A 22,279-nucleotide genomic window follows, 5' to 3' on the forward strand; every position below is an offset into this window, starting at 1 on the left:
CGAGGTTCCCGGGGGTCCCGGGTGGGTCCGGCTGGTCCAAGGGGATCCCGGGGGGTCCCGGGGAGTTCCCGGGGGGTCTCGGGGTTCCCGGGGGTCCCAGGGGTTCCGGGGGTGTCCCGGTGGTTCCCGGGGGGTCCCGGTACCTGGGGGGATCCCGGGGGGGTTCGGGGGTTCCCGGGGGGGTCCCGGTACCTGGGGGGTTTCCCGGGGGGTCCCGGGGTCTCGGGGTTCCCGGGGGTCCCGGTGGTTCCTGGGGGGTCCCGGGTGGTTCCGGGAGTTCCCGGGGGGTCCCGGGGGTCTCGGGGTTCCCGGGGGTTCCCGGGGTTTCCCGGGGGGTCCCGGGGGGGTCCCGGGGGTCTCGGGGTTCCCGGGGGTTCCCGGGGGTTTCCCGGGGGGTCCCGGGGGGGTCCCGGGGGTCTCGGGGTTCCCGGGGGTTTCCCGGGGGGATCCCGGGGGGGTCCCGGTACCTGGGGGGATCCCGGGGGTTCCCGGGGGTTTCCCGGGGGGTCCCGGGGGGATCCCGGGGGGGTCTCGGGGTTCCCGGGGGTCCCAGGGGTTCCGGGGGGGGTCCCGGTACCTGGGGGTTTCCCGGGGGTCCCGGTGGTTCCCGGGGGGGGTCCCGGTACCTGGGGGCCCATTATGTGGCCGCGGTCTCCCGGCGCAGGGGGAGGGGCTGCGGCTGCTCCTCGGCTCCGCATGCGCAGGACAGGTCGCTCCTGGGGGGGGGTCACGAGGGGCAGCCCCCCCCAGCACGGGGGCTGCCCCCCCCCCGCCCCGCCCCGCGCCCCCCCCGCGCCCCCCCTACCTGTTATCGTTGATGTCCGTGACGTTCCCTGCAAGGGAGGGGGGAGCTGCGGGGGGGGCACGGGGAGACCCCCCCATGTCCCCATGTCCCCATGTCCCCATGTCCCCATTCCCCTTGGGGACCCCCCCCGTGTCCCCATGTCTCCATGTCCCCATTCCCCTTGGGGACCCCCCCCGTGTCCCCATGTCCCCATCCCCTTGGGGACCCCCCCCATGTCCCCATGTCTCCATGTCCCCATGTCCCCATTCCCCTTGGGGACCCCCCCCGTGTCCCCATGTCCCCATTCCCCTTGGGGACCCCCCCCATGTCCCATGTCTCCATGTCCCCATGTCCCCATTCCCCTTGGGGACCCCCCCGTGTCCCCCCTTGGGGACCCCCCCCATGTCCCCATGTCTCCATGTCCCCATGTCCCCATTCCCCTTGGGGACCCCCCCCGTGTCCCCTGCCCTCTTCCATGTCCCTGGTCCCCCCCATGTCCCCTGTCTCCCCCCCAGTGTCCCTGTCCCTCCCCATGTCCCCATGTCCCCCCCCGCCGTGTCCCCTGACCCCCCCTCATGTCCCCTGTCCCCTTGGGGACCCCCCCTCGTGTCCCCTGTCCCCCCCCCGCCGTGTCCCCTGTCCCCTTGGGGAACCCCCCCCATGTCCCCTGACCCCCCCTCATGTCCCCTGTCCCCTTGGGGACCCCCCCTCGTGTCCCCTGTCCCCCCCCGCCGTGTCCCCTGTCCCCTTGGGGAACCCCCCCCCATGTCCCCTGACCCCCCCTCATGTCCCCTGTCTCCTTGGGGACCCCCCTCCGTGTCCCCTGTCCCCCCCATGTCCCCTGTCCCCCCCCATGTCCCCTGTCCCCCCCCCATGTCCCCTGTCCCCCCCTCACCGTTGTCCACGTGGAGCTGCTGGAAGGAGTCCGGGGGGGTCCGGGAGCCATTGGCAAAGCTGGGGGGGGACACGGGGGGGGGACACTGGCCATGACACCCCCCATCTCCCCATAACCCCCTGCTCCACCCCCATCACCCACCCCAAATCCCCAACCTGCCCCCCAACCTGCCCCCAACCTGCCCCCCATCTCCCCACAACCCCCTGCCCCACCCCCCATCACCCACCCCAAATCCCCAACCTGCCCCCCAACCTGCCCCCCAACCTGCCCCCCATCTCCCCACAACCCCCTGCTCCACCCCCATCACCCACCCCAAATCCCCAACCTGCCCCCCAACCTGCCCCCCATCTCCCCACAACCCCCTGCTCCATCCCCATCACCCACCCCAAACCCCCAACCTGCCCCCCAACCTGCCCCCCATCTCCCCACAACCCCCTGCTCCATCCCCATCACCCACCCCAAATCCCCAACCTGCCCCCCAACCTGCCCCCCATCTCCCCACAACCCCCTGCTCCACCCCCATCGCCCACCCCAAATCCCCAACCTGCCCCCCAACCTGCCCCCCAACCTGCCCCCCCGTGCCCCCCAGCTGCCCCACACTCACTAGCCGGGGGGCGCGGGGTACCCCTGGAAGAGGCCGTTGCTGAAGCTCAGCCCCTCGGGGCCGCGGGCGCCCGTGGGCGACGTCACCGGCGCCTGGCCCGGCCGCACGGGTTTGGCTGCGGGACAGCGGGGACGGGGGTGTCACCCCCGCGGGGCTGCGTCACCCCTCGATGGCACCGCCACGATCCCGTGGAGCGGGCACGTCCCTGTGTGTCCCCATGCACCGGTGTGTGCTGGTGTCCTGTCCCCATGCACCCAGCGCGTCCCTGTGTGTCCTCATGCACCGGTGTGTGCTGGTGTCCTGTCCCCATGCACCTGGCATGTCCCTGTGTGTCCCCATGGACCCAGCGTGTCCCTGTGTGTCCCCATGCACTGGTGTGTTCCAGTGCCCTGTCCCCATGCACCTGGCACATCCCTGTGTCCCTGTGTGTCCCCATGCACCGGTGTGTGCTGGTGTCCTGTCCCCATGCACCCAGTGTGTCCCTGTGTGTCCCCATGCACCTGGCGTGTCCCTGTGTGTCCCCATGCACCTGGCACGTCCCTGTGTGTCCCCATGCACTCGTTGTGTGCCACTGTTTCCCCTTGCACCCTAAGCCTCTGTCCCCATGCACTCAGTCCCCTGTCCCCATGCACCAGTGCACACGGTCCCTTTGTCCCCATGCCCCCCGTGCACTGTCCCCATGCACCCAGTGCATCCCAATTCCCTGTCCCCAGTGCACTGTCCCCGTGTCCCCATACCCCCCATGCACTGTCCCCCGTCCCATGCCTCTGTGCACTGTCCCCCTGTACTGTCCCCCTGTCCCCAGTGCACTGTCCCCATGTCCCCATGCCCCCCATGCACTGTCCCCCTGTCTTTGTGCCCCCCGCGTGCTGTCCCCTTGTCCCCAGTGTACTGTGCCCCTGTCCCCATGCACCCTGCACACTGTCCCCATGCACGCCATGCACTCTTCCCCTGTCCCCATGCACCCCACGCGCTGTCCCCCGCGCTGTCCCCCTGTCCCCGCACTGTCCCCCTGTCCCCATGCACCCCATGCACCCCGTGTGCTGTCCCCTGCGTGGTCCCTGTCCCCACGCTGTCCCCCTATCCCTGCACTGTCCCCCATCCCCGTGCTGTCCCTCTGTCCCTGTGCCATCCCCGTCCCTGCGCTGTCCCCCTGTCCCCATGCACCCCATGCACCCCGCGCTGTCCCCCGCACTGTCCCCCTGTCCCCATGCACCCCGCGTGCTGTCCCCTGCGCTGTCCCCCCGTCCCCGTCCCCTTGTCCCCATGCACCCCATGCACTGTCTCCATGCCCCCCATGCATTCTTCCCCTGTCCCCCGCACTGTCCCCCCATCCCTGCGCTGTTCCCCGCGCTGTCCCCGTCCCCTTGTCCCCATGCACTCCATGCACCCCATGTGTTGTCCCCTGTGCTGTACCCCCGTCCCTGTCCCCGTCCCCTTGTCCCCATGCACCCCATGCACCCCGCGTGCTGTCCCCTGCGCTGTCCCCGTCCCCGTGCTGTCCCTCCGTCCCTGCACTGTCCCCCTGTCCCCATGCACCCCATGCACCCCATGTACTGTCCCCCTGTCCCCATACACTCCATGCACCCCGTGTGTTGTCCCCTGTGCTGTACCCCCGTCCCCATGCGCTGTCCCCGTCCCCTTGTCCCCCCGTCCCGTTACCGATGTGCGCGCTGTGCGCTCTCCGGGCGCCCTTGGCCCGCACGGCCTCCTTGATGCGCTCGACCTCCTGCTGGTAGCGGTGCTGTCCCCATGCACCCCGTGCACCCAATGCACCCCATGCACCCCATGCACCCCATGCACCCTGTGCACCCCGTGCACCCCGTGCTGTCCCCGTCCCCCCGTCCCCTCACCGATGTGCGCGCTGTGCGCTCTCCGGGCGCCCTTGGCCCGCACGGCCTCCTTGATGCGCTCGACCTCCTGCTGGTAGCAGCCCTGTCCCCCTGTACCCCTGTCCCCCTGTCCCCCATGCACCCCATGCACCCCATGTACCCCGCACTGTCCCTGCGCTGTCCCCGTCCCCATGTCCCCCCGTCCCCTCACCGATGTGCGCGCTGTGCGCTCTCCGGGCGCCCTTGGCCCGCACGGCCTCCTTGATGCGCTCGACCTCCTGCTGGTAGCGCCGCTTGTCCTTGCGCGCGCCCTCCTTGGCCTCCCTCAGGGCGCCCTCCAGGGCCTGCACTCGCGCAGCCGTAGCCCGAAGCCGTTTCTCCAGCTTCGGAAGCTCGCAGCGCAGGTCTGCATTGTCACGGACCAGCTGCGGGGGGGGTCAGCGCCGGGACCGGGACCGGGACCGGGACCGGGACCGGGACCCGCACCGGGACCCACACCCGCACCCGCACCCGCACCCGCACTGCAACCGGCACCGCAACCGGCATCAGCACCCGCAACCGGCACTGGGACCCACACCAGCACCGGGACCCGCACCAGAACCGGCCGCTGATACCGGGCACCAGCGCTGGGCACCAGCACCAGGCACCAGTACTGGGTACCAGCACTGGTCACTGGCACTGAGTGCCAGAAATGGCCACTGGTACCGGGCACTGGTACCGGGCACCAGCACTGGGCACCAGCACCAGGCACTGGTACCGGGCACCAGCACTGGGCACAAGCACTGGGTACCAGAACTGGTCATCGGTACCGGGCACTGGTACCGGACACCAGCACTGGGTACCAGCACCAGCCACGGGTACTGGCCACTAGCGCTGGGTACCAGCGCTGGGCACTGGTACTGGGCGCCGGCAACAGGTACCAGCAGCGGGCACCAGAACCTGCACCAGCACTGGGTACCAGCACTGGGCACCAGTACTGGGTACCGGCACCGGTGCCGGGCAGCAGAACCTGCACCAGCACCGGGCGCCTGCATTGGCACCAGTACCTACCCCAGTCATAGGCACTGGGCACTAGGGACCCGCACTGGCACCGGTCACCCGTGTCACCCGCACGGGGCACCCGCAGCGCCCACACGGGACCCATCGGTGCTGGTACCGGTGCCCATGGGCAGCGGGCGCCGGCGCTGGGCGCCCTGTGCTGGGACGTGGCACCGGTACCGGCAGCACCAGGGGACTCCCGTGACCCCATCCGGGGACACCCAGCCCCACGGCGATGCCTGGGGGGTCCCAGCCCCATAGTGACTCCTGGGGGGTCCCAGCCCCACAGCGGTGCCTCGGGGAGGATCCCAGCCCCACAGTGATGCCTGGGGGTCCCAGCCCCATAGTGGCTCCTGGGGGGTCCCAGCCCCACGGCGATGCCTGGGGGGTCCCAGCCCCATAGTGGCTCCTGGGGGGTCCCAGCCCCATAGTGGCTCTGTGGGGAGCCCCCCCCGTGGCACATGCACAGCAGGGGGGCGGTGACGGCAGAGTGGGGCGGGATGGGGGGCAGAGGCGGGGGGTGACACGGGGGGGACATGGGGCAGAGCCAGGCAGGGTGCGGGGGGGACGCGGTACCTTGGCCACCCAGAGATCCAGCTAGGGAGGAGGCAGCGGCGGGGGGCAACAAGGGGGGCTCAGCGCAGGGCACGGCCCCCCTGCCCCATGGAGCCACCCATGGGGCAGAGCAGGGCGATGCCGTGGGGCAGCGGGGCGATGCCGTGGGGCAGAGCGGGGCGATGCTGGGTGCCCGTGGGGCGATGCCGTGGGGCAGAGCGGGGCGATGCTGGGTGCCCGTGGGGCGATGCCGTGGGGCAGAGCGGGGTGATGCTATGGGGCGATGCCGTGGGGCGATGCCATGGGGCAGTGCTGCCGTGGGGCAGCAGTGGGGCGATGCCGTGGGGCGATGCCATGGGGCAGCAGTGGGGCGGTGCCGTGGGGCAGAGCGGGGTGATGCCATGGGGCAGCAGGGCAATGCCGTGGGGCAGAGCGGGGCGATGCTGGGTGCCCGTGGGGCGATGCCGTGGGGCAGAGCGGGGTGATGCTGTGGGGCGATGCCGTGGGGCTATGCCATGGGGCAGTGCTGCCGTGGGGCAGCAGTGGGGCGGTGCCATGGGGCAGAGCGGGGCGATGCCGGGTGCCCGTGGGGCGATGCTGTGGGGCAGAGCGAGGCGGTGCCGTGGGGCAGCAGCGGGGCGATGCCGTGGGGCAGTGATGCTGTGGGGCAGCAGTGGGGCAGTGATGCCGTGGGGCGATGCCGTGGGGCAGCGCTGCCGTGGGGCAGCAGTGGGGCGGTGCCGTGGGGCAGAGCGGGGCGGTGCCGTGGGGCAATGCCATGGGGCAGCGATGCCGTGGGGCAGAGCGGGGCGCTGCCCACCTGTTTGTGAACCTTTGTAAGCTGCTCCAGGTTGTTCTCAAGAAAGGAAATCTTCTGCTTCTGGGAGTGCAGCCCCCCGCTGTCCTCGGGCTCCAGCTCTGCGCTCTGGGGGCTGCGCTGAGCGCGGGGCCCCGGGACCCCCGGACCCCCCGGACCCCCGGACCCCCCGGACCCCCCGGACCTCCCGGACCCCCCGGGACCCCCGGGACCCCCCGGGACCCCCGGACCCCGGGACCCCCCGGACCCCCCGGACCCCCCGCTCCGGTGCCGCTTCCTCCCGGTGCCCCCCCGCTCCCCCCGGCAGCCCCGTTTCCCCTCTCCCCGTTGCCCCCATTCCCCTCCCACCGCCCCCCTTTCCCCTCCTTCCCCCCATCATACCCAGTTTGCTCCTTATTGCCCCCATCTCCCCCCATTGCCCCACGGTCACCCCCATCTCCCCCCATCTCCCCTCATCTCCCCCCATTGCCCTGCAGTCACCCCCATTGCCCCCATTGCCCCCATTGCCCCCATGTCCCCCCATGCCCCCCATGTCCCCATGTCCCCATGTCCCCCCATGTCCCCCCATGTCCCCCATGTCCCCCCATGTCCCCCCATGTCCCCCCATGTCCCCATGCCCCCATGTCCCCATATCCCCCCGTGTCCCCCCATGTCCCCCATGCCCCCCATATCCCCCCATGTCCCCCATGTCCCCATATCCCCCCGTGTCCCCCCATGTCCCCCATGTCCCCATGTCCCCATGTCCCCATGTCCCCATATCCCCCCATGTCCCCATGTCCCCCCATGTCCCCCCATGTCCCCATGTCCCCCATGTCCCCATGTCCCCATGTCCCCCATGTCCCCATGTCCCCCGTGTCCCCCCGTGTCCCCATATCCCCCCGTGTCCCCTCACTTTCTTGACTCGAGTCGTGACGTCTTGAACAAACAGCTTGCGCAGGTTGTGGAGGGTCTGGAGTTCACGGGCCTGGGGGGACAGGGTGAGCGGGGGGGGGACACGGCCCCCCGGCCCCCCCCGGCCCCCCCGGCCCCCCAGCACCTACCACGGTCTCCTCCAGCCCCTTGAGGTCCTGCTTGGACTGCTCGTGGCGCTCGTGGAGGAACCTGGGGGAGACGGGGGCCGGGGGGCTCTAGGGGGGCCGGGGGGCTCTGGGGGGTCAGGGGGGCTCTAGGGGGTCAGAAGGGCCCGGGGGGTCCTGGGTCCCACAAGTGTCCTGGGCTCCTGGGGGGTCCCGGGGGGTCTCGGGGTGATGGGGGGCGTCAAGGGGCATCTCGGGGGGTCTCAGGATGATGGGGGGGAATGGGGGCCATGGGGGGGCCATGGGGGTGTCCCGGGGTGATGGGTGGGAATGGGGGCCATGGGGAGGGGTCTCGGGGGGTCTTGGGGTGATGGGGGGCAATGGGGGCCATGAGGGGTCCTGGGGGGGTCCCGGGGGATGGGGGAAATGGGGGCCATGGGGGGGGGGACCAAGGGGGGTCCTGGGGGGATGGGGGCCATGGGGGGGTATCGGGGGGGTCTCGAGGGGGTCCTGGGATGATGAGGGGGTCCCGGGGGCCATGGAGGGGATCAAGGGGCATCTTGGGGGTCCCGGGATGATGAGGGGGATGGGGGCCATAGGGGGGGGGCCTCGGGGGGTCCCGGGGGGTCCCGGGATGATGGGGGGTCCCGGGGGGGTCTCGGGGGGCGTCCCAGGATGATGGGGGGTCCCGGCGGGTCCCGGGGGGGTCCCGGGGGGGGGTCCCAGGATGATGGGGGGTCCCGGGCGGTTCCCGGGATGATGGGGGGTCCCGGGGGCCGTGGGGGGTCCCGGGGGGTCCTGGGATGATGGGGGGTCCCGGGGGGGTTTCGGGGGGTCCCGGGGGGTCCCAGGGTGATGGGGGGTCCCGGGGGGTCTCGGGGGTCCCGGCTCACGTGAGCTCCTGCAGCCGCGCCGTCTTGGCGCGCTCCTCGTCCCGCAGCGCCTCGTGCTCCGCGCGCAGCTTCTCCAGCTCCAGCTGCAGCTTCTGGTTGAGGCTGCGAGAGACGGAGCCTCGGGACGGGGACGGGGACGGGGACGGGGACGGGGACCGGGACGGGGATGGGGATGGGGACGGGGACGGGGACCGGGACGGGGTGTCCCCCAGCCGACATCCTCAGGACCCGGCGGTCCAGGAACAGGGATGGGGATGGAGAGAGGATGGAGCATCATGAGCATCATCATGGGCATCATCATGGACATCAGGGACTACATGGGCACACCTGGTTAGGGATGGAGATGGGAATGGGGACAAGGACGGGAATGGGAGTAGGGATGGAGATGGGAATAGGGACAAGGATGGGGACAAGGACGGGAATGGGAGCAGGGATGGAGATAGGACCAGAATTCATGGGCATCATGAACATCATGCTGGGGCAGATGCAGGGATGGGGATGGGGACAAGGACGGGAATGGGAGCAGGGATGGAGATAGGACCAGACTTCATGGGCATCATGAGCATCATGTTGGGGCAGATGCAGGGATGGGGATGGGGACAGGGATGGGGACAAGGACAGGAATGGAGATAGGACTAGACTTCATGGACGTCATGTTGGGGCAGATGCAGGGATGGGGCTGGGGACAGGGATGGGGATAGGACTGGGCATCACGGGCATCACGGGCATCACGCCCGGGCGGATGCGGGGCTGGGGACGGGGCTAGGGACGGGGATGGGGACAGGGCTGGGGACGGGGACGGGGCTGGGGCCGGGGACAGGGCTGGGGCTGGGGACAGGGCAGGGGACAAGGCCAGGCCGGCGCCGGCGCTCACTCGCGCAGCTCGTCGATGGTTTTCTGCTTCTCGTTGATCTCGTCGCGGAGCCGGGCGAGCTGCTTGTGCTGGGCCTCGCGGTGACTCTCCAGCTGCAGCTCCAGGGCCTTCTGCGGGGACCGAGCGCTGGGTGTCCCCCCCGTGTCCTCCCGTGTCCCCTCCGTGTCACCTCCATGTCCCCTCTGTGTCCCCACTGCGTCCCCCCATGTCCCCTCCGTGTCCCCTCCATGTCCCCTCCATGTCCCCTCCATGTCCCTTCCATGTCCCTTCCATGTCCCCTCCATGTCCCCTCTGTGTCCCCGCTGCGTCCCCCTCGTGTCCCCCCCGTGTCCCCTCTGTGTCCCCTCTGTGTCCCCTCCATGTCCCCTCCATGACCGCTCCATGTGCCCTCCATGTCCCCTCCATGTCCCCTCCATGACCGCTCCATGTGCCCTCCATGTCCCCCCCGTGTCCCCTCCATGTCCCCCCGCTCACCTTGACCTCGTCCGTCTCCTGGGGCTGGTCCTGCTGGTCCTTCCTGGCCACCCCGTGGGCCGTCTCTGCGGGGCAGAGCCGGGGTCGGCAGGGCCGGGACGGGGCGGCCGTGTCCCCCCATGTCCCCCCGTGTCCCCCCGTGTCCCCCCGGGTCCCCCCGTGTCCCCATGTCCCCCCGTCCCCCCGCGCACCCTGCGCCTGCAGCCGGGCCAGCTCCTCGCTCAGCGCGTCGTGGGCCTCCTCCAGGTGCCTCTTCTTGAGCTCCACGTTCTGCATGTACTCGGTGAGCGAGCGGATCTTGGCCTCGTGCTGCAGGAGCGCCCGGCTCAGGCATGGCCACCAGGGAGGCCACCAAGGAGGCCACCAAGGAGGCCACCATGGGGCCACCACAGCACCGTCACTGTGGGGCCACGGACACACGTCCCGCGTGCAGGGACACCGGCCACCACCACCAGGGCCACCCACACTGGTCAAGGGCCAGCGTGGTCCCCCATCCTTGGTCAAGGGACACCGCCACTATGGCCACCCTCACTGGTCAAGGGCCACCATGGTCCCCTATCCCTGGTCAAGGGCTACCACCATTGTGGTCATCTACACTGGTCAAGGGCCACTACCACCATGGCCACTCAGACTAGTCAACAGCCACCATGGTCCCCCATCTCAGGTCAAGGGCCACTGCAACCAGGGCCACCCACACTGCTCAAGGGCCACCACAACCATAGCCATCCAGACTGGTCAAGGGCCACCACCACCAAGGGCCACCAACCTCAGGGCCACCGAGTCAGTGCCACAGCTCCCAGGGCCTGCCCAAGGGTGGCTGCCCCCCACGGTTGTCCCCCCACGCCGTGGCCCTGCGCGTGCCCCACCTGGGAGATGAGGAGCTGGCAGGACGAGAGCTCCCGGCCCGTCACCTCCATCTTGCGGTGACACTCGACCTGCAGGTTCTCCAGCTGCCGGCACCGCTTCACCACCGACTTCACCTCCGACTTGATCTTGCTGATGTAGAGCCGGGCCACGGTGAACTCCTCCTCGATGGCCCCGCTCACCTCCACCGGCTGCCACGGCACACGCGTGAGCGTCGCGCGGACGCGGCGCGGACACGGCACGCGTGAGGGTTGCGTGGGTGCAGCAGCGCTCATTGCATGGGCACAGCGTGGACATGTCACACGCGCAAGTTGCATGGGTGCAGCATTGCCCATTGTATGGGCACAGCATGGACATGTCACGTGCAAGTTGCATGGGTGCTGCAACACTCATTGCACGGACATGTCACATATGCAGGTTGCATGGGTGCTGCAACACTCATTGCATGGATATGTCACAACATGGATGTGTCACATGTAGAGGTTGCATGGGTGCAGCATTGCTCATTGCATGGACACAGCATGGACATGTCACACGTGCAAGTTGCATGGGTGCTGCAACACTCATTGCATGGATATGTCATAACATGGACGTCGCATGCAGGTAGCATGAGCACAGCGATACTCATCGCATGGACACGTCATGGCATGGACATGTCACACATGCAGGTTGCATGGGTGCTGCAACACATTGCATGGATATGTCACAACATGGATGTGTCACATGTACAGGTTGCATGGGCGCAGCAGTCTCATTGCATGGATATGTCACATATGCAGGTTGCATGGGTGCTGCAACACTTGTTGAATGGATATGTCATAACATGGACGTCACGCATGCAGATAGTATGAGCACAGCGATACTCATCGCATGGACATGTCATGGCATGGACATGTCATATGTGCAACTTGCATGGGCACAGCAGTCTCAATGCATGGACATGGGACACGTGCAGGTTGCATGGGCATGGCATGGTCACATCATGGCATGGATACGTCCCACGTGTGCGGGTTGCATGGGCGCAGCAGTCTCATTGCATGGACATGTGGCACGTGCAGGTTGCACAGGTGCAGCATGCTCACATCATGGCACGGATATGTCCCAATGAGGGTTGCGTGGCAGTCTCATTGCATGGACACGTCACGGCATGGACATGGGACACGTGCAGGTTGCACGGGTGCAGCAACGGTCATTGCACGGACATGGGACATGGGACACGTGCAGGTTGCATGGGCGCAGCGACGCTCATTGCATTGACATGGGACACGTGCAGGTTGCATGGGCGCAGCGACGCTCATTGCATTGACATGGGACATGGGACACGTGCAGGTTGCATGGGCGCAGCGACGCTCATTGCATGCCACCGCCGTGACGATGGCACGAGCACGTGGCAGGTCCCCCGCGCCCCCGTGCCGGGGTCCCCACTGACCAGTTTGATCTCGCCGTTGCCCACGATGACGCTGAACTCGCTGAGGTCCTTCATGAGCCCGTTGAGCACCTCGGCCGCGCGCTTGCGCTGCTGCCCGCTCACGTCGCGCACGCGCTGCAGCTCCGTCTCCAGCGACAGCGTCGTGGCCTGCGGGCACCGCTCAGCGCCCGGCGCCCCCAGGGAGCCCCCAGGGAGCCCCCAGGGAGCCCCCAGCACCCAGGGGGGCTCTGGGCATCTCCAGGGCACCCGTGAGCAACCCAGGGCCTTGCCAGGACCCATCTGCATCCCTGGCACCCCCAGGACCATCTCGGCACCTCCAAGGCCCCCCCAGGGTCCTGTCAGTGCCCCCCCCCCCCCCCGGGGGCTGTTTTGGGGTTCGGCAGGTCCTGGCTCCAGGAGCCCCTAATTTGGGTCCCCGATTGGAATCCAGAGGGTCCGGGTTGGTTCTGATTGAGGCTGGGGGAGATCCCGACGGGTCTGAGGTCCTGATTGAGGCTCTGGGGGCTCCCAGAGCTGGGGGGGGATCCTGGCCTGGCTGCCCCAGCTGCAGTCTGGGGGCTGGGGGCTCCTGCTTTGGGATCTGGGCTCCTGCATTGGGGTCTGGGGGCTCCTGCTTTAGGATCTGGGCTCCTGCTTTGGGATCTGGGCTCCTGCATTGGGGTCTGGGGGCTCCTGCTTTGGGATCTGGGCTCCTGCTTTGGGATCTGGGCTCCTGCATTGGGGTCTGGGGGCTCCTGCTTTGGGGTCTGAGGGCTCCTGCATTGGGATATGGGCTCCTGCTTTGGGATCTGGGCTCCTGCATTGGGATCTGGGCTCCTGCTTTGGGGTCTGGGGGCTCCTGCATTGGGATCTGGGCTCCTGCATTGGGATCTGGGCTCCTGCTTTGGGGTCTGGGTTCCTGCTTTGGGGTCTGGGGGCTCCTGCTTTGGCTCCGCTTGGAGGCTCCCAACCCTGCGGATCCCAGCGTGACCCAACCGGGTTCCTGATCCCAGCGGAGCTTCCCAATAGACCCCAGGGGTGCCAGTGGGGCTCCCCGGGATTCCCTCCAGGGCTCCCATCGTGGGTCCCGCCGGGGTGGGTCTCGGGGGGTCCCGGGGGGTCCCGAGGGGTCCCGGTGGCTCCCGGTGGCTCCCGGGGGGTTCTGGGGGGTCCTGGGGGGGTCCCGGTGGGTCCCAGCAGCTCCCAGTGGCTCCCGGTGGATCTCGGTGGCTCCCAGTGGCTCCTGGGGGGTCCCAGTGGCTCCCAGTGGGTCCCAGTGGATCCTGGGGGGTCCCGGGGGTCCCAGTGGCTCCCGATGGCTCCCAGGGGTCCCGGCGGCTCCCGGGGGGTCTCACCTCGGTGCGGGCCAGCTCGTCGGCCAGGCGGCGGTTGTGGCGCCCGGTGTCCTCGGCCTCCTGCGCCTTGCGGTCGTAGCTGCGCGCCAGCTCCTCGAGCGCCGCCAGCACCTCGGCCACCTCGGCGCGCGCCGCGCCGTGCTCGGCCCGCAGCGCCGCCAGCTCCCGCCGCGCCGCGTCCCCGCCGCCCCGCGCCGCCGCCAGCACCTGCGGCCCCCGGGAGCTCAGCGGGGACGGCGGCGCCGGTGGACGCGGTGGGACGGGTCGGGACTCACCTCCTCCTGGTCCAGCATCTGCTGCTTGAGCTTCTCCATGATCTGGCTCTGCTGGTTGATCTCGTCGTCCTGCGAGAGGGCGGAGGGGGGCGTTGGTGCCACCAGGGTCCCCAAGGGGGTGGGGGCAGCGCGGGGCGGTGCTGGGGGACCCCGGGAGCCCCTGGGCTGCCACTTGTCTTGGGGGTCCTGGGGTGTATTGGGATCCCTGGGCTCCTGGATGGCTCCCTGGGTGTCCCAGTGGGTCCTGGTTGGGTCCCTGAGGTTCCTGGATGGCTCCTTGGGGATCCCTGGGGGTCCTGGTTGATCCCTGGGGGTCCTGGATGGGTTTCTGGGTGTCCCAGTGGGCCCTGGTTGGGTCCCTGGGGGTCCTGGATGGGTTCCTGGTTGTCCCAGTGGGTCCTGGTTGGGTTCCTGAGATTCCTGGATGGCTCCCTGAGGATCCCTGGGGGTCCCAGTTGGTCCCTGGGGGTCCTGGATGGGTTCCTGGGTGTCCCAGTGGGCTCTGTTTGGTCCCTGGGGGTCCTGGATGGGTTCCTGGGGGTCCTGGTTGGTCCCTGAGATTCCTGGATGGCTCCCTGGGGATCCCTGTGGGTCCCAGTTGATCCCTGAGGGTCCTGGATGGGTCTCTGGGGATCCCTGTGGGTGCCAGTTGGTCCCTGGGGGTCCTGGATGGGTCTCTGGGGATCCCTGTGGATCCTGGTTGTTCCCTGGGGGTCCTGGATGGGTCCCTAGGGGTCCTGGTTGGTCCCTGAGGTTCCTGGATGGCTCCTTGGGGATCCCTGGGGGTCCTGGTTGGTCCCTGGGGGTCCTGGATGGGTTTCTGGGTGTCCCAGTGGGCCCTGGTTGGGTCCCTGGGGTTCCTGGATGGCTCCTTGGGGATCCCTGTGGATCCTGGTTGGTCCTGGAGGGTCCTGGATAGGTCCCTGGGAGTCCCAGTTGATCCCTGGGGGTCCTGGATGGGTCTCTGGGGATCCCTGTGGATCCTGGTTGGTCCCGGGGATCCCAGGGGTCCTAGTTGCATTCCTGGAGGTCCCAGGGGGTCTCGGATGAGTCCCTGAGGTTCCTGGATGGGTTCCTGGGGATCCCTGTGGGTCCTGGTTGGTCCTGGAGGTCCCAGGGGGTCTCGGATGGGTCCCTGGGGTTCCTGGTTGGGTCTCAAGGGGTCCCGGTTGGGGTCCTGGCCGGGCACCTTGTCATCGAGCTGCTTGTAGAGCTTGCGGATCTCCTCCTCGTACTTGCGGCGCTCCTCGTCCGAGATGTGGATGACGATGGAGGAGCTGTTGTCGTTGAGGGGGGTCTCCCCCGCGGGCTCCGGCCCCGAGCCCGGCCCCTCTCCGGAGCCGGCGTCGGCCTCGGCCTCGGCCCCGCTCAGCTGCTCCGTCTCGGGCACGTCCTCCCCTGCGGACGCGGCCTCCGTCTCCCCACGGCGCAGGACGCGGCGGACGCAGGCGGATGGGGGTCCCGGCCCTCCCGCCCCCGCCCGGACGCCTGGGCCCCCGCCTCACCGCTCCGCCAGCGGCTCAGCTCGGCCTCCAGCTTGGCGATGGTCTCCTTGAGCGCCTTGTTCTTCTCCTTCTCCTTCTCGTACTTCTTCTTCCACTGCTCGGCCGTCAGCTCCAGGTTCACGGACGCCGTGTTCTTGATGGTCTTGGCCCTGGGGAGGGGGCGACCTCAGCCAGGACCCCCCCGTGCCCCCCTCACCAAGCAGCATCCCCCAGAGACCACCCTAGAGCCCCCATCTCTGCCCTGGAGCCCCCAAACTGCTGCTTCCCCATGGGGAGGAACACGGGAGCCTGGATGGGAGCAGGGGGGTAGTTGGGGTGCAAGGCGTGTAACTGGGGTGCATGGGGTGCATGGGAGTGCAATGGGTGCATGGAGCGCAGCTGGGGTCCAGGAGGTGCATGGGGGTCCAAGGAGCGTAACTGGGTGCATGGGGTGTAATTGGGGTGCACGGGGTGTAATTGAGGTGCACGGGGTGCATGCGGGTGCAATAGGTGCATGGGTGCAGTTGGGGTAATGGATGCATAGGGGTGCAATAGGTGCATGGGGTGTAAGCGCATAGGATGCATGCAGTGCAATAGATGCATAGTGGTGCATGGGGTGCATGGGGTGCAGTTGGGGCAATGGATGCATGGGGGTGCAATAGGTGCATGGGGTGCAAGTGCATGGGGTGCATGCAGTGCAATGGATGCATGGTGGTGCAATAGGTGCATGGGGTGCAGTTGGGGCAATGGATGCCTGGGGGTGCAATAGGTGCACAGGGGTGCAAGGAGTGCAGCTGGGATGCAATGGGTGCATGGGGTGTAATTGGGCTGCAGGGGGTGCAGTGAGTGCATGGGGTGCATGGGGATGCAAAAGGTGCATGGGGTGCAGTTAGGGTAATGGATGCATGGGGGTGCAACAGGTGCATGGGGTGTAAGTGCATGGGGTGTATGGGGTGCAATGGGTGCATGGGGGTGCAATAGGTGCATGGAGTGTAAATGCATGGGGTGCATGCAGTGCAATGGATGCATGGGCATGCAATAGGTGCATGGGGTGCAGTTGGGGCAATGGATGCCTGGAGGTGCAATAGGTGCACAGGAGTGTAATTGGGGTGCAAGGAGTGTAGCTGGGGTGCAATGGGTGCATGGGGTGTAATTGGGCTGCAGGGGGTGCGTGGGGTGCCGGGACGCCCCCGTGGGCCCTACCGCTGCCCGAACATGAGCGTGGACTTGGTCTCGGCGTCGTTGTAGCTGGACGGGGAGCAGCAGATGAACATGGTCGTGCGGCAGTTCCCCCCCAGCGAGTCCTGCAGGATCCGCGTCATCTTGCTGTCCCGGTAGGGCACGTAGGCTTTCTATGGGGAGGGGGGCGGCTCAGCGGCGCCGGGGGGCCGGGCAGACCCCTGCCCGCATTGGGCGCCGCGCTCACCGTGCCCTCGGCCAGCGCCGAGATGACGTTGCCCAGGGCCGACAGCGACTTGTTGATGTTCTTGGCCTCGTCCAGCACGGCCCCCTCGGCCCCCGTCTTGCTGACCTGGGGGGCCGGGGCGGCTCAGGGCTCCCCCCATAGGGCAGCGCATCCGCTCGCCCCATTGGGCTTGTGCAGGAGCCCCCCGGGGGTCCCCGGGCCCCGCCAACCTTCTCGCTCCCGGCCAGGTCGACCAGGTAGAGCTTCCCGCTGAGCTTCTGCTCCGTCTCCACGTTCTCCTGCTTGATGTTGATGAGGAAGATGCTGTGGCTGCGGGAGCTGTGCTCGTTCATGTCTGCGGGGCAGGGGAGAGGCTGCACAGCCGCCCCGCGGCGCCCCATGGAGCCCCACGGAGCCCCACATCACCCCACGGCGCCCCACGGCGCCCCACGGAGCCCCACAGCACCCCACAGCACCCCACGGCGCCCCACGGCGCCCCACGGCGCCCCACGGAGCCCCACAGCACCCCACGGTGTCCCACGGAGCCCCACGGCGCCCCACGGCGCCCCACGGAGCCCCACAGCACCCCACGGTGTCCCACGGAGCCCCATGGCACCCCACAGCGCCCCACGGAGCCCCATTGCACTCCACAGCACCCCACGGCGCCCTACAGAGCCCCACAGAGTCCTATGGTGCCCCATGGAGCCCCACAGAGCCCCACGGAGCCCCATTGCACCCCAGGGAGCCCCACGGCACCCCACGGCGCCCCACAGAGCCCCACAGCGCCCCACAGCGCCCCACGGCGCCCCACGGAGTCCTATGGTGCCCCATGGAGCCCCACAGAGCCCCACAGCACCCCACGGCGCCCCACGGAGACCCACGGAACCCCATTGCACCCCAGGGAGCCCCACAGCACCCCACAGCACCTCACGGTGCCCCATGGAGCCCCATGGAGCCCCATGGTGCCCCACAGCATCCCACGGCATCCCACGGAACCCCACGGTGCCCCACAGCACCCCACGGTGCCCCACGGAGCCCCATTGCACCCCAGGGAGCCCCACAGCGCCCCACAGAGCCCCACGGAGCCCCACGGCATCCTAGGGACCCTGGCACTCAACAGTGTCCCAGGGACCCCAACACTGCCCCCTGCATCCCCATGGCACCCCACAGCACCCAGAGGGCCCCATGGCGCCTCGGGGACCCCCACAGAGCCCCAAAGACCCCACAGCACCCAGAGAGCCCCATAGATCCTGGGAGAGCCCCACAGCGCCCCAAGGACGCTCATGGGACCCCCAAGGCTCGGCACCCCGCAGCCCCCCGAGGTGGCGGTCCCCGTCGTGTCCCTGTCGTGTCCCCGTCGTGTCCCCCCTGCTCACTGGTGACGGCCACGTGCCGGTTGGACTTGCCCTCGTCGATGACGTCCAGGATCTCCTCGGGGCTGGACACGAAGCGCTCGGTGCAGCCCTGGGGCAGGGGCGGGGGGTCAGCGCAGGGGGTGGCCCCAGCCCCCCCACCGAGGCCCCGTGGGTGCCAGGGGGGTCCCCAGCTGGGGGGCGACCCCTCACCTTGACGTAGGGCACGCGGTTCTTGTCCTCATGCACCGACAGGTTGGTCTTGGTCACTGTAGGGGACACGGAGTGAGGAGGGGGGGGGGATGGAGGTGACTCCCCCCCCCCAGCTCTGCCCCTCCACCAGGGTCTGCAGCCCCCAGCCCCACTGCCCTGGGGTCCCCCCAGTGCCCCCCATACCCACCCAGTGCCCCCATAGCCCCCATAGCCCCCATAGCCCCCAGTGCCCCCAGTGCCCCCAGTGCCCCCCAGTGCCCTCAGTGGCCCCCAGTGCCCCCAGTGCCCCCAGTGCCCCCAGTCCTGCCCCAGAGCCTCCGCGCTCACTGTCCAGCAGGTCCCGGATCTTGTCCAGATAAATTTCGAAGTAGGAAACCTGGCAGGAGGGAATGGGGATGTTGGGGGGGGGGGCACCGCAGCTGTCCCCCCCCCCGCAGCACCCCGGTCCTCCCAGCGCCCCGACCCACCTTGATGTGGAACTCGAGGTTCTCGTCCATGGAGTAGATGTGGTTGAAGATGTCCTGGGCGATGCGGGGGATGATGCCCATCTGCTGCGGGTCGTGCAGCTTGCCCTGGCGGCGCCGGGGGGGACAGATGGGGATCCCGGGGTCCCTGTGGGGAGCTCAGGGTCCCCCCCCGGCCCCCCGGCCCCCCTCACCTCCATAGTGTGGGTCTTGCCCGACGACGTCTGCCCATAGGCGAAGATGGTGCCGTTGTAGCCCGCCAGCACGTCTGCAGTGGGGCTGTGTGAGCGTGGGGCACCGCAGACACCCCCGGGGCTCCAGAGACCCCCCGGGACCCCAGAGAGCCCATGGGACCCCAGAGACACCCCCTGGGGCCCTCAGGGACCCCCCCCGGAACCCCCAGGCAGCCCCTGGGACCATCTGAGAGCCCAGAGAGCCCCTGGGACCCCCAGAGAGCCCCCAGGGCCCCCCAGGATCCCAGAGAGCCCCTGGGACCATCTGAGAGCCCAGAGAGCCCCCGGGACCCCCAGAGCGCCCCCAGGACCCCCAGAGAGCCCCCAGGGCCCCTCCAGGATCCCAGAGAGCCCCTGAGACCATCTGAGAGCCCAGAGAGCCCCTGGGACCCCCAGAGAGCCCCCAGGGCCCCCCCAGGATCCCAGAGAGCCCCTGAGACCATCTGAGAGCCCAGAGAGCCCCTGGGACCCCCAGAGAGCCCCCAGGACCCCCCAGGATCCCAGAGAGCCCCTGTGACCATCTGAGAGCCCAGAGAGCCCCTGGGACCCCCAGAGAGCCCCCAGGACCCCCCAGGATCCCAGAGAGCCCCTGTGACCATCTGAGAGCCCAGAGAGCCCCTGGGACCCCCAGAGAGCCCCCAGGACCCCCCAGGATCCCAGAGAGCCCCTGTGACCATCTGAGAGCCCAGAGAGCCCCTGGGACCCCCCAGGGCCCCCAGGGCCCCCCCAGGATCCCAGAGAGTCCCAAGGCCAACAGAGACTGCAGATTTTCTCTGACTCCCCCGGCCAAGGAACCCCCTGAGCCCCAGGGACCTCGTAGCCCCCCGGTCACTTCCAGAACCCCCAGAGATGCCCTCAGGGCCCTCCTGGACTCCCCCAGGGGCCTCACGGGCCTCTCCAGGACCCCTGGGGCCCCCACAGACCCCCCTAAAGCCCCACAGAGACCCCAGGATGCACCGAAGACCCCCAGAGCCCCCCACTCACCGTCGCTGCCAGGGTCACCTCCCCCCTGCCCCATGTGCTCATGTCACCACCCAGCACCCTCCAAACGGCCCCGGGGGACCCAGCCCCTGTCCCCAAAGCCTTTCCCCCCCCCGGACCCGGTGCGGCCCCCCTGTGCCCCCCAGCCCCTCACCCTTGACGATCTGCATGGCGCAGGCGTGATAGACCTGCTCCTGCGTGGTGTTGGGGGGGAAGACGCGGTCGAAGACATAGGGCTTGCCCTGGGGGAGGACATGGGGATGGTCAGTGCCCAGGAGAGACCCCCACCCCCGTCCTGAGAGACTCCCACCCCGATTCCCACGTATTTTCCTCATATACCCCTGATTCCACCCGCAAAATCCCTCGGATGCCCCTATATTCCCCACTAACTGCCCCCCATGTTACCTCCCCTGTCCAGCCCCCCTAAACCTTCCCCCTTCCTCCCCCTCTCCCCCCTCACCCCCCAAACACCCTCTCTCCCCATACACCCCCCACGACAACCTCAGTCCCCCTGTACAACCCCCCCAGGCCCTATAAACACCTGCAGACACCCCTAGAGCGCCAGACAACCCCCAAACACCCCAGGCCCCCCATATAACCCCAGACCTCCTCATAACCCCCCCCGACCTCCTCATACACCCCCAGGCGCCCCCAAACACCCCCTCAGCCCCCCCAAAACCCCCCAGGACCCCCGAACCCCGCGGCGGCCCCGCGGGAGCTGTCCGGGCCGCGGTGCTGAACGGACGCACAACCGCACGCGACACAACCGCACGCAACACAACCGCACTCAACACAACCGCACAACCGCACGCAACACACACACACGACCACACAACACACACACCCGCCGCCGGACACAACCGCACGCGACACACACACACGACCACACAACACACACACACACACCCGCCGCCGAGACGCACACCCCGCGACGCAACACCCTGCACCGCACAGCCGCACCCCAGCAACACGCACCGGCAGGCGCGCAACAGCCGCCCGCGACAACCGGCATCCGCACAACCGCACACGCACCGCCCCCCCCGCCCCGTCCCGCTACAGCCGCACGACGCCCTGCAATGCACCGGCGGCCGCCGCAACACCCGGCGCGACAACAGGCGGCACAGCCGCACACCCACGCGACAGCCGCAGAGCCGAACAGCCCCTCCGGCCCCCCCGGGCCCCCCCGGCTCTAGGGTGGGGGGTCCCCCCGCACGGGGCCCCCCGAGGCACCGGGTCCCGCTGTGGGTCCCCGCAGCCCCCACCCCGGTGCTTGGCGGGGGGGGTAGATCCTAACAAAGGGCCGTGCCGCAGGGAGGGGCCGGGGGGGGGCAGGATCTGCGGCAAATTGCCCCCCCCCCCACCCCGGCCTGTCCCCCCCAGGGTGCTGGGGGACCGCCCCCCCCCCACCGGGGGGGGCATCTGGGCGGCTCTGCCCTTCATAAACAGCCCCCCCCGCGCCGGCCCCAGGGCGGACTGGGGACACTGGGGACACTGGGGACACTGGGGGCCTCCGAGAGGGAAAGGGGGGAGTGCGGGGGGGGGGGGAAACGCCCTGGCGGAGGGGGGGGGCGGCGGGCGGCCTCGTGCCGGCCACGCCCAAGGCGACCCCCCCCCCCCGCCTCATTCCACCCCAATACCCCCCCCGCGGGTGGATTTTCCACCCCCGGCTCCCTGTTTCCCCCCAGGAAGTTCCCTGGCTCCTTGTCCCCTCCCAAAACACCCCCCTCCCCCTTCCCGGTTGACTATTCCTCCCACGCCCCCCCCTCACTGTTTATTACCCCCCCATTACCTCCCCCAGCCCCCTATCCCCCCCCCCGCCGCTAATTGCCCCCCAAGCACCCCCCAGCTCGCTATCCCCCCCATCTCCCCCCAGGCCGGGGTCCTTCGCCCCACGGGGGGGGGGTCCGGGGTCCCTGCCCCCCCCGGCCGCACTCACCCCCACCACGACGCTGTCGTCGCCCTGGAAGACGGGCAGGAACTTGTCCCCCCGCAGGATCTCGGCCTGGTTGAGCGGGCGGAACCGGCAGAGCACCTTGATGCTGCACTCGGCGCTGGGCTCCGCCATGGCGGGGGCTGGATGCGGGGCCGGGGGGCTCCGGGATGCGGGTGGGATGCGCTGGGGACCCGGGCACGGGGCTGCTGCCCGGCCTGGGGGGCTAGGCAAGGGCGTGGGGGGGCAGCCGGGGGTGCGGGAGGGTGCTCGAGGGTGCGGGGTGACACCCGGGGACGCGGGGTGACACCCGGGGACGCGGGGTGGCAGCGGGGGGTGCGGGGTGCTCCCTAGGGCTCCGGCGGTACCCAAGGATGCGGGCTGCGATCCCGGGATGCGGCGCAGGATGTGACCCAGGGACGCGGGATGCAGCCCGGGAAGGCGGGAGCTTCCCGGCGACGCGGGCGGGACCCGGGGACGCGGGATCCGCCCCGAAGCTGCCGGATGCTCCCGAGGGCTCGGGCGGCACGTAG

The 22,279-nt window shown here is 69.4% G+C and overlaps 1 protein-coding gene across 1 annotated transcript; it reads right to left on the reverse strand.

The window, feature by feature from the left end:
- Positions 1 to 801: 801 nt before the first annotated feature.
- On the reverse strand, positions 802 to 21,908 carry LOC148591941 (kinesin heavy chain-like). Its single transcript, XM_088536401.1, has 28 exons — positions 21,753 to 21,908; positions 19,971 to 20,058; positions 18,797 to 18,870; positions 18,606 to 18,710; positions 18,466 to 18,514; positions 18,139 to 18,194; positions 17,950 to 18,037; positions 16,804 to 16,928; positions 16,595 to 16,699; positions 16,372 to 16,520; positions 15,190 to 15,338; positions 14,874 to 15,082; positions 13,685 to 13,753; positions 13,410 to 13,616; positions 12,076 to 12,222; positions 10,649 to 10,837; positions 9,974 to 10,091; positions 9,783 to 9,847; positions 9,309 to 9,418; positions 8,435 to 8,536; positions 7,566 to 7,626; positions 7,418 to 7,489; positions 6,529 to 6,633; positions 4,283 to 4,540; positions 3,946 to 4,027; positions 2,284 to 2,398; positions 1,680 to 1,738; positions 802 to 833 (listed from the first exon to the last, which is right to left on the reverse strand). Exons 1-28 carry the CDS (start codon positions 21,879 to 21,881, stop codon positions 802 to 804), a joined length of 3,117 nt encoding a protein of 1,038 aa, XP_088392527.1. The 5' UTR covers positions 21,882 to 21,908.
- Between the last annotated feature and the right edge of the window lie 371 nt (positions 21,909 to 22,279).

Source organism: Tinamus guttatus, unplaced genomic scaffold (assembly GCF_059628265.1).
Source record: "Tinamus guttatus ecotype Peru unplaced genomic scaffold, ASM5962826v1 Tinamus_guttatus_pri_ptg000665l, whole genome shotgun sequence".
Taxonomy (NCBI): domain Eukaryota; kingdom Metazoa; phylum Chordata; class Aves; order Tinamiformes; family Tinamidae; genus Tinamus; species Tinamus guttatus.

Coding starts and splice junctions, on each gene's coding strand:
- LOC148591941 (XM_088536401.1), bottom strand. CDS start 21,881: ATGGCGGAGCCCAGCGCCGAGTGCAGCATCAAGGTGCTCTGCCGGTTC. Junction 18,871..19,970: donor CGCCATGCAGATCGTCAAGG/GTGAGGGGCTGG, acceptor GCCCCACTGCAG/ACGTGCTGGCGGGCTACAAC. Junction 13,754..14,873: donor ACAAGCAGCTCGATGACAAG/GTGCCCGGCCAG, acceptor GCCCTCTCGCAG/GACGACGAGATCAACCAGCA.